At 33.6% G+C, this 12,154-nt stretch overlaps 1 protein-coding gene across 1 annotated transcript; it reads left to right on the top strand.

Moving 5' to 3' along the window:
- Positions 1 to 8,163: 8,163 nt before the first annotated feature.
- LOC119641615 (zinc transporter ZIP3-like) lies at positions 8,164 to 10,311 on the top strand. Its single transcript, XM_038040391.1, has 2 exons — positions 8,164 to 9,734; positions 10,042 to 10,311. Exons 1-2 carry the CDS (start codon positions 8,519 to 8,521, stop codon positions 10,182 to 10,184), a joined length of 1,359 nt encoding a protein of 452 aa, XP_037896319.1. The 5' UTR covers positions 8,164 to 8,518; the 3' UTR covers positions 10,185 to 10,311.
- The last annotated feature ends 1,843 nt before the right edge of the window (positions 10,312 to 12,154 follow it).

Below are 12,154 nucleotides of genomic sequence, written 5' to 3' on the forward strand. Positions count from 1 at the left end.
TTCTGTGAAAAGAAGGAAAAAATTATATCATCACCGTTATCCTAAAAACGAGTAAAGAAAAGGAAAACACTAAATTTCCATACTCTATAATATTTTTTCTATTCATACCATACACTACCTGTGGTATAGCGTATATTAAGTTTGCGCGAACGTTGCGTTTACCAAGCAGAAGGGCTAAAATAAACCCGGATCTAAGCTTGCCTGCCCATCTGTCTCTCTGATGTCCGTCCATGTGCTATTGTGTTCCGCCTAAAAGTCTTCGTATGTATTTGGTACACTATCGCGTTATAGCCCAACGATGAACTCTATTGAAAAAGTTTCCGATCGGACCACTATTTCGGCCACCTCCCATATAACGCCATATTTTGAAAAAGACTTTAGATGAATAGTAGTAGGACAGTGAAGGGTATTTAGAGGCGGACAGATCGTTAAGAGTAAAAATATATTATTTTTAAAATTTCACAACAAAAATCGCTTAGTAACAGTATTTCCCCATTCTGAATTAGTTTGTAAACTTTGATGATATGATGATGATAAAAAGGCCTAATTTTCAATATTTTCCGATGAAAATTCGCTCATAATGATAAGAATGATATAAAACTTAATCGTATTGCTGGCCTTGCCTTATTACAGCATTCTTACTCATTTGGTAAATTAAAAATGGAAATTTATGCCATTTATTTGCAGTAGTTTATGGGCAAAAGGAAATTAATAAACCCAAAAGGTACCTATTTTCAAGATCAGCTTATGTGCAACGACTTTCAATGACTGTGCATTTACCATAGCAGCTAACAGAGAGACGGACAGGTGGACTGGCAAACATTTCTATAGCGATTCAGATTTAATACTGACCAACAACAGGGGGGGTATTTGAAGCATCTTTCTGGGCATTGAAAACACTTTGACAAAGAATCATGTTTTAATATTTTATAATATTGAGTAGGCGCGGTCAATTTTTTTGATATTTTCACATGTAGGCGTAGAATGTGAATACATATTTTGACGCTGATCAAGAATGTATATATGTACTCTATGGGATCTCTGGGCGCTGAAAACGTTTAGACAAAAGCAACGTACTCTTCATCCTTCGGTGATTGATATCAATACTATCTTTGTCTTTATCTCTTTAACCCGCAGTTAAGAAAGCAATCCCTTGCTAAGATAAGCCTTTACTGGTGAAGTGTAGCCAAAATTCGTATAATAATACATTTATTTGATTTTCCTTTGTGCAGTACATTTCTATAAAGAACGTTTTGTTTTGGGAAAAACCTTTTCGCTTCACGTCAATTTAGTTTTCATTTGATCATGACACCAAATTGCTTCGCTTGATTGCTTTTCTAACTTGATTTGCTTCTCTAGCTTAGCTAGTAATTAAACGAGATCTAAATAAGTTATAATTGATAGCGTTTGCTTTGTTTGTCACGGATGATCTTACTTTCTTTTGTTCGAACACTTTGAATTTTAAAACCTGATAAGGAATTAATTTATTATTCTAAACTAAAGTATAAAAAACTTGACAATTAATTGAGGGACTTTTTTCAATGCTATATAATGTTATACTTTACGGGATTTTTGACACATAAATATGTCTGTTATTTTTCTTTGAAAGATTATTTGTCAAATAAAAAAAAAAATTCCATAAAGGGGTAATAACACGTAGAAAACGTAAGAACGTTCTGTCAAACCGTTCGCAACGACCAGAAGGAAGCATTAGAGACTGCACAAAGTAGATATATTCATGATCAGCATCAAATTTTAAATCGATTTAAGCGTGTCCGTCTGTCCGCCTTTGTAATCTCTCTTATATATCCTCCTGGGCGCAAAAATCAAGCTGTCGACTTCAAACTTGGCAGAAACATTCCAATTTCTTGCAGATTAATAGAATAATATTAGAAATGGGTCAAATCGGGCAAAGGACACGTCCACAGCACCGCGTAAACTGAGACCACCTCTATTTTACAAAGGGATTAAAAATTGATTTTGTCCTCATTACTCATAAACTGTATTAAAAAAATATACAAAGATTTGAACCATATTCTATTGGCGGTGCTGTGGCATTTGGGTACAAAAATGAAAAAATTGACCACGCCTACTCAATATTATAATATATAAAAATTTAATTGGTTTTTCAATGTCTTTCTAAGGCCCGGAAACAACTTCAAAAACCTCATAAAGTATACAAATTCTTGACCACTTTCAAATTTGAAATACACCTAAACATGCTCGCCTGTTCGCTTGTCCATCTGTCTCCCGCTAGCGAAAATGAAGATATTGCCTACAAATTTGTAAAAATATTTGTAATTGACGTAAACTTTTCAAAGGACACGCCTACAACCTCCATATGCATATATGACAAAAACTTCTATTTTGAAAATAGAAGAAATCAGATGCTCCCATTTTATATTATAGAGCATGAAAATTTTGTTCTTTTATTTCTTTTCTCTTTTCTATATAAAAACTGTGATGGGTACAAAAGATTCAATCCTGACCGAATTTAATTTTCTTACTTGTTATATTTCCTCTCTTCCTCCCTACGAAAATAGGTTGCTTCTGCTGTCCTTACCCTCTCTTGAGAAACGTAGGCTTGTTCTTGGCGTTTCCTTTGTAATCAAAGTAATAAATGGTGCTATTGACGCGCCTTCATTACTTGGTGAAATAAGCTTTAATGTTCCTAACCACTTCTCTAGGCACTTTATCTTGGTTAAGCTTAGTCAGTGTAAACATAATTATGAGTTGTTTAATCCGCTCCGTGTCGTTTGAAAGAACCTAAATGACCTCTATCACTTATTCTCATTATCGGACTCTTTAAAGTCCATTAAAGCAACATTACTTAATACGCGTGATTTACCTATGTCGTACTTAAAAATTCGTTACGATTCGAAAATGAATTATTGTTAATTATTATCGGTTGCCAGACTTGTGCATGTTTGCGATGGCTTAAGGGTTCATTTGCAATTTGATCCTGTAGCGGTTGTAAGTGTGGCTCTATCCTGATTGTGTGCATGCTTTTTTTCTTTTTCTTTTTTTTTTCCTTCTTATTTGTTTTATTGTACTTATACTAAGTTTTATAATTAATTAATATAAGTTTTGCATTAAAAGCCAATTGAACTCGACTGTTATTTGTTTAGTTGAGTTTCATGTATAAGTCGAATTAAAATAAATAAATAAATATCCAGGATCGTTTTGTGAAAATATGGCTTTACATACGCAGCGACTTAATACCTTCATTAGAGACACCTACGAAATCAACTATTTATCATACGAATATAACAGCTCAATGAAAAATGTTCAAAATCGGCCAAAAATTCAGCTTATTAAATAAGGGAAAAAATTTATTTGAAATAACAAATAAAAAACTTTGAATTGTATTGAAAAAAAACTACGAATCGTTGCCTTGATCTATTATTTCGCAAATTTTGTACTCATAAACGAATGTCAGGTATACACTACTCTTTCTATCTATAAAATGGAGTGGTTTTCTTGAACATTCGTTTCAAAAATGAAGACTTCAGGCGCGGTGATAGATCTATTTTTTCTCTGGATATTTGACATATCTGTGCATAAGTATAACACAAACCACATTATGCCGATGCTGGAGAGCTGGAGTTTTGGGCATAAGTTCGTGGCCCTTGAGTATCTAAGCCTTTCGCTATATGCTGCTGAGAGTCTCCAGATATGTTTGGAAGCTCCCGCCCACACATACCAGTTATGTACTAATTTTAGCCAGATATCGGCTGCAATGAAATATTTTTTGCAACGCTTTAAAAATATTTAATTATTATTGAATTAAAAGCATTTCTAACATAACCAAAGCTTAGGTTTCGTTTAAAATAAGCAAATAACAAATCTTATTTAAAATACATCTGGCGACGCTCACGCCAATACATCGCTGTAAGCGAGTACTTTAGCCGGATAAAAAATGGAATTTTTCTCTCTTATACCACTTGAAACCACTTTTCAAGCAACTTTTCGAAAAAAAAACGCTGCGATCAAAAACTCATAAACAAAGAAAAAATCTTATATTTTATTCTCCCTGAAAAGTACACAATGCAGGCTCTCTGTCTCGGTCTCTGCGGTGAGTCAGTTCACATACGCCTTTTTCTGTATCATCCAATTACCTGTTTCTTCTCCTGTCGCCCTACTATTTTCTTTTATTAAAGTTATATACGCGCAGCTAATTAAGTCGTTTTGTTGTACTAAAATCGAATACCGCATAAATTGCAATTTCTCACAGCAGTAACGTCATGGGTATTTTTACTCGTAAAGATGATAAAATTTATTCAAAGAAAACCTACTACTGTGTGTGGGATTTCTATTTTCATCATATTATTTTAAAGAAGAAGAGTTCGCATGGAAATCTCGTCGCTTTAATGAATTCATTAAAAGATTCTTATTGAAAATGTCTTTCATAATAAATCGATGTGTCACAAAATTAATCGAGATGACCAAAAAAAATCGTTTTCTTAGGAAACTATTTTGTACTATGCACATTCTAAAAACGAAAGATTGTTTTCTAAATGGTTGTATAATTTATTTGCAGTCATGACACGCTTAACACACCATTGTATTGGCACTATCCAGAAAGCGTTTGAGTCTATTAACAGTGCTGCAGTACAAGTGACAGGCCAAAGACTTCTTAGCTTATTCTTAACTATAACTCTTTACTTTATCAGATTACATCCAAGTACTTCGACTGGTATGGTACATCAGCAAAAGATATTTCGGAAACACATAACAAGTTAAGCGAAAGTGAGAATGCACTGTGAATTCAATTCACAACGGTCTTTTGTCAACTAGAACTAACCTCAACTAAAAGTAATATACTCTGACAAGACCGACCATTAGATGCTCTCTCCTTACCATTTATTTTCGTGTTAACACAACAGATTATAAATTATTTGTGTTTCAAATATATATGTGTTTCAAATCCCCTACGATTAAATTACTAAGCAGCAATTTTCATTATAAAATATTAAAAACGATGATGTCCACAAAACAGATCTACTTGATCGAAATTTGTTACAGTTAAGTTTTATGTCAAATTACTTTTACGACCCACTTTCCATCATAAACTATCAAAAAAAAATTTACAATGTCAACATACTATTAGTCAGCCACAATTACACTGACATTGCAGTATAAAGCGTTATAAGTAGTCAAATTCGAAGCAATTTCAATAGAATTTGTCCTTAAACCAAAGCATACCTTTGTGTTAGATTTCATCAAAATAATTCAAAAATTTTCAGGCTGTAGGGCGAACATACTGTAAGAAAACAAGAACGACAGACTGACGGACAGACAAACTTAAATCGATTCAACAAGTTACTCCATAATTTAAATAATCTATTAATGTTACATTAAATTTTCATATGACTGTAGCTACCGATTTGAATGAAGAAAATACAGGAATGAAGGATTTAAATAAATATTTATAATCAAAAATTTCTCACTTTTTTTGTCTTTTAATTGCTCTTTTGTGAGGTGACCAAATTCTCATTTAGAAAACTTTTAGTACTAGATAAGACGAATGATTTTTTCCATAGTTCATATTTATGTTTCATTGACAACAGAATGCAATCGTTTATATACAGTCAAAAACGAAAGTAGACATGCACACATGAAATTTAAAATTTTTACATAATTAAAAAATTTTTGTTAAAAACATGTATGTATCGGTCATGAGTGAGTTCGATACCAGAAATTTGCAATAAAAACTAAAGTGAAATTTGGATGAATGTAACTTTCGGTGAACAGCAAATATATTTCACGACTATCACTAACTGGCGCGTTAATTCAATTGTAGGTCCTCTTCCGATTAACGACAGACAGGCAGAATTTCAGAAAAGAGCCGGCAAAATCAACCGTATTGTTAAGAAAATGAAAGAAGACATCAATTCAAGAAGAACAATAATGTCAATCAAGAGAAATGAAAATTTAATACCAATGAACACAATGCATCTGGAGGTAATCACGTAACTGAAAGTTAGTTTTCGTGTTCGCATTCAGCCGTTTAGGAAAAATAGCTGCTTAATTAAAAGCTTTACTTTTATTTAAGCGGCTTTTATTTCAAGCCATAGATTTCTGAAAAATTGAAAAATTTTCGGATATATGTTAACTTTTGTCTTTCACTGTATCTATACAAAATCATGTATATAAAGGGTGTTTCGAAAGGAGTTGACATAAAAAAAAAAGTTTATGAAATATTGTTTTATTTTTTTTTTTGATAACTGATAAACTTTTGCTCTGCTAGATAACTAATACCTTGCAGGTTATGAGCGATATAATTTGTGTGACAAATGATCGCGTTAGCGTTGGCTTGCATTAATATCATCACTGGTTTTCATAGAATTTACCAAAGCAAGAACTGACAAATAAAGAATGTCACCATGGTTGAGGTGAATTTCTTCTTCATTTTCGTTAATTAAAGAAAGCATAATCAGCGTTGTCAAACCTTAATCAAACAATCTTAAAGACCAAGATGTAATGATCCTCAAAAATTTGTTATTTCGTTGACAGGGTGACATTTGATATCCTTTTATTCTATATCTTAAATGTAGTTGTTGAGTTGTGAAAAGTTGGAAAATTATTCGCGATTAGTTAATTTTGTGACACCCTGTACAAGTATGTAAGAAATCACATTAGGTAGAAATATGCTAGCACGAGATACATAGATAAACCTGAAAGGTCACTTGCTGTAATCGTAGTACGAAGAAGTATGAATAGTAATAGCAGTAATGGCAAAAAATGGCAGTACGAAGTTCTTTAGAACAATTCGAATCATGTATGTCAACGGCTACCTTCAGATTAAATTCGCGAAACGAGATATATCTTTGAAGTTCAACAAATCTGTTGCACAAATTTCTCTATTATTTTAAGGACGGAAATTTCATTTTTAATTTCTTTCCTCTCCCTACCTCTCCCTCATTGAAATAAATCATATGTTCGATTAGACGATATTCTATATATAAAAAAGTAAACTACAAAAAGTTAATGAATTTATTGGTTTTTGTTATATAAAATATATAGGTTTACAATTGTTCCGCAGTTATCGCTTAAGTACTTAAGTAATTTGAGCCGTTAATATAGGCCGCTTTATTGTCACTTATATATTGAAAGTCATATTCAAGAACGTTTCATATGATTTCATTTTAATAAAATTTATACTTATGTCCACTAAGTATAGGCGTAGGTATACTAATTTCGTCATAAAGTTTATACTATTCAGAGCCATATGATAGGTTATATAAAGTGCACTTATGTTTGCTCTATACTACAGGTTCATTCTCAGATCATTCGCTTGTTCTTTCAAGTGAACGTTTTTGTATTTCTCAGTTTATCCACGTTTTTGTTCGTCATCGGTTATACGGTCGTACGTTTCTTTCTCTCCCATAATTCCCATTCATCTAAGTTCACGTTCGCCCGTTCACCTATTCGTACGGCAAATCCTGCGTTTATTTGCCTATGCAATGACTGAATGAATGTTCTTATCGCGCAATCGTTCCATTGGTTATCAATTTCTAAGACCATTCGCTTGTTTCTCTTTTCTGTCCGTTTGCTTGTCCGCCTTTACGTATCTCTGCCCTCTATATCTTTCCGTTTCCTCCTCCCTTTCGTTGCCTTCCAACTTGCCTATCTTCCTACACGTCGGACTATTCATGTATCTTTCGCCAAGCCTTCTCAATTTCTTGCATTAGCAAGCTTGAAAGAAAAGAAATTGATAACAACGAAAAAACTGTGAAAATCCTCCAAATTTTCGGCATATTTCTTTTTTTAAATTACTTGGAATCCTTAACAGAAATATTACTCAGGAATTTTGTACAAATTATCATAAATTTTTTGAAAAGTTTGGCATAAAAGCGATGACGATCGGTCAGCAGGCACGCCTGAAATTGATAGTGAAATTTTCTCACTTTTATATTGTATTGTACTTTTGGTTAAGGTGGTGGTGGGCTTTCAAGTTTCGCTCTCAAGACAAGTAAAGCTTTTTTTCTTTTTGTTCATTAGTTTTAAGTTTTTTACAGCACCATGCAAGTGCAGAACACACCCTTAGAGAACTAGCTGTGTGCAGTCTTAACATCAACACGAGTTGGGTAACAAATAACATACTTGTTTAGTTACTTTAGTTACTTTAGTAACTTACTTAATTCTCGTTGCGCTTAGTATGTCAGCTACGTTTATGACGTCTGGTGTTTGCACAAATGTTCGCGTGCGGCAGATTTTAACATATAAATATTGAACATAAGGTGGCATACTTAAATAAATACGCTATTGCTTGTACATCTATATACGCCTAACAGTTCATAAGTGACAACCGAATATATATCTTTTTTTTAAATTTTTTTGTTTCGCTGTTGATACAAACAAAAATAGATAACAGTTTTAACTTCACTCAGTGTTATTTGTTATAAAAAAAAATTTTTTTTCTGTGATATAACGGTAAAAATAATTTAAGAAAAGAAAAGTAGTAATAAATAAAACGTTTAGGTGTAAAGACGTGTATTATTAATTAATTAAAATAATGAGCGAACATAATCATGCAACATCATCGTCCAGCTCGGAATTACTTACGGCCAAATGCCTGGCTATGGTCAGTATGCTAATAGCAACTCTACTATTCGGCTCAATACCGTATATGCTGAATCGTTACTACAAATGGACCGACAGGACGGCAAATGCGCGCTCAGCAAAGACAGTTCAATGCCTTTTATATTTCGGTGGCGGCGTTTTACTGGCAACGACCTTCGTGCACTTACTGCCCGAAGTACAAGAAGTCGTAAGCCATTTACAACAATGCGGTGAAATTGCTCAAGTACCTTTCGCCATACCAGAGATGCTAATGTGTGCAGGGTTTTTCTTCATGTATCTTATCGAGGAAGCCATCTACCGGTATTTGCATCGATCTAAAAGCAACAAACTGAAAGATAACGGAGCCGAAGCGGCTTTTGAACGTGGGCACAGCATAAGGAATAGTGCTTTAGTTAAGGATAGAAATGAAAATAATCAAAGTTTAAATAAAAATGAAAGAATTAACAGTGTTAGCAGTAATGGCGGCCAAAATGATTTCGTTACTGTTAGAGTGGCTCAAGAAACAATGAAAAGCGAAAATAATTTATTTAATGTCGCGCACAATGTGAACGAAAGTAACGGCAAAGTTTCAAGTGATGGTCACCATCATCATAACGATTACGAACGGTCGGTTGAGAACACGCTACAACCTGGTAAACATTGTTCAGATCATTGTACGCCCGGCCATAGTCATTTGCCGTTAAATCATAATGGAAAAAATGAAGATGTAATCACTTCATCTTTTCGTGGATTATTCATAGTTTTAGCCTTATCGCTGCACGAAGTGTTTGAGGGTTTGGCCATTGGTTTGGAAGATTCGACCAATTCGGTCTGGTTCTTATTTGCGGCCGTTTCAGCTCATAAATTGGTTTTAGCCTTTTGCGTAAGTGTAGAGCTAATCGTCGCTCGTACCAAATCAATGTTAGCGATAATCTACACCTTAACATTTGCGACCGTTAGCCCTCTCGGGATTTTAATCGGAATTTTTATTAGTCATAATGGTAATGCAAGTGAGGAAAGCATTTTGTCAGCGATTTTACAAGGTTTAGCCTGCGGCACCCTATTGTATGTAATATTTTTTGAAATATTATCAAAACACCATAGTGGTTTGGCCACCTTAGCAGCATTGTTAACCGGTTTTATATTAATGTTTGGCCTGCAACTATTGGGTGAGTTCAGTAAATACATATGAGATAAATACAGAGTTAATAGTTCCCCTCAATTTAACAAAGAGTCACAAAACAATTAGTATTCTAAGCCATTGGGCTAAATAAAACGTAACATTAATTTATTATATTCATCATAAAGTCGGTATACATTGTATTATTATTATTATCAAGATAAAAGCTATCATATACCGAATGTATATTCACATACATCGTAAACACATATCTACAAATTCTCGGTATTATGGCCAACTAACTATCTCTGTTTATAAGTTTCAAGTGCAAGTCAGTTTTCTTCTTTTTTTTATAGATGGGGACGACAGCCACCACGACCACGACCATCATAGCTGTTCCTCAATCGATATTAATGCTTCAACTGCCATTGAACAAACAAAAATATTCACGACAACAACAACAACAGCAGCTTTATATCTAAACTCTTCTAATACATAAATAAGTAGCTAAATAAACTTGAAGAAGTATAAAACACTTATCTTCTATTGAACTATGTAAACTTAAACATATAAATAAAATTTTTATTATCTTTTGACGACGACAGTCCAAGCCAATTTAGCGATAATACCTGCGCAACCCCTAAGTGAAATGTTTCTTAAAACTAAAGAGAAAAAAAAATTTTTTTTTGTTTAACTTTAAACTAATAATAAAATCTGTGAAATAAAAATAACGAAAATATCAAAGGATTCAATTAAGTAAAACATAAAAGGTCATTATCTGAAGTTGACAATCTCAACCGCTGACTTTAGTACAAGTATTAAGTCGTTCACTTAACCACATTACTTAGTTTTCTCCAAAACTCTTTCCCTAATCTCTTTGATGGCTCTAAAATTAAACTTTTCAAAAACCGGACAAAAATGTTTCAAGAAAAAGAAAAAGACTGATGCACGTGCCGCTTAAAAAGGAAACGCCGCTGTTACGAAAAAGAATCCATTGTTTGCGTATGTTTTGGAAATTGTTTTATTGATTGGATGCAAAAATGATATTAGTGGGATCATTTGTTATGGCCTATAAGAGTATCGTCGGCTTGCAGTTTTGTAAGTGATGGTCGATGATAAAAAGCTGTAACAAAGAGTAAACGCCGAGCTACCGAGATAAAACGAAACATATAACTTATCGAACATAGCCTATACAATGTCCATTACAATTTAAATGTTAACAGTGTGGAAAAAGAACTGCCTAAACGCGCTACAATTGGAGGAAATGCAAGAAAGCGAGAAGACTTAAATATAATAAAATAAAGGGTTACCAACATTGCTTTGCAAAAATATACGGTGAGATTAAATTTTGCTTAAAAAATCAGAAACCAAAATCTATTTTTACGTGCACCACAACAAGAGAATGGTCACTTTGTAAAAACGGTTTCAACGGTTTCCATCCGCTTTTGTGTTGGTGTATGATGAACCTGCGGTAACCCGAAAAGCAGAAGCCATCTTTACACCACCGTAACGAATGGAAATATGTTCGCTCTGTCAAAATGTTTTCAATGGTCACAAATAATCCTCAGAGATTTTAGAAAGTGGATATAATCTTAACCATTGTTAAATTCTAAATCGATCTAGGTACGTTTGTTTCCAACGATCTCATCCGTGTGTCAGTCCACGGTAAATATACCCGCGAACGCAAAAACTGCGGAAACTATTTATGGGATGTAGATGGCAATGTTATGCTGGACACGTTTATGCAAATAGGTTCGATGTTATTAGATTATAATCATTCCAGTCTCTTACGAGTTTTTAATAACTCTAAGAATGTGAAAACTCTAGTCAATCGTCCAGCATTGAGTTACTTTCTGAGTAAGGATTGAGCAATGAAACTAGAAAATATTCTTAAAGACGTAGCTTCCAAGGGATTAGATAATGTAAGTACTATGATGTGCGGTTCGTTTGTGAACGAGGATGCTTATAAAAATATATTTATCACTTATATGCGAAAGAAGCGAGGCGAAGATCCTTGTTTCACTAACGAAGATACTCAATCGCCTATGAGAAATTGCCCACCCAGGCGTCTAATCCAAGTTTGCTTTCATTCCAAGATGCATTTCATGGGCGCACATTGGGAGTAAAACAAAAAAGATTTCATTTTTATTAGATAAGAAAATGACAAGTCATTGTTAAACAAAGTATTGTCATAAGAAAAACGAAAGTTGTCAAAAATATAATACAATTAATAATAAGCAGGAAGAATTGAAAAGAAAAACATTTTAAACATTTCACTTAATTTACGTGTGGTATACGTTGCAGCAAAGTAGAAGAGAAAATGGGGCGGCAGGAAGATCGACTCCATGTAGGCACTTTATGAGCGAACGGGTAGCTGGTATAAAGTGGGGGAGAGATGTGCTGAAGAGGCGAATTGAACATAATTATACCTCACATCACTTTTGAAGGATTCGGAATAGATCCATCTTT

Source organism: Glossina fuscipes, unplaced genomic scaffold (genome assembly GCF_014805625.2).
Source record: "Glossina fuscipes isolate IAEA_lab_2018 unplaced genomic scaffold, Yale_Gfus_2 155, whole genome shotgun sequence".
NCBI classification, from domain to species: domain Eukaryota; kingdom Metazoa; phylum Arthropoda; class Insecta; order Diptera; family Glossinidae; genus Glossina; species Glossina fuscipes.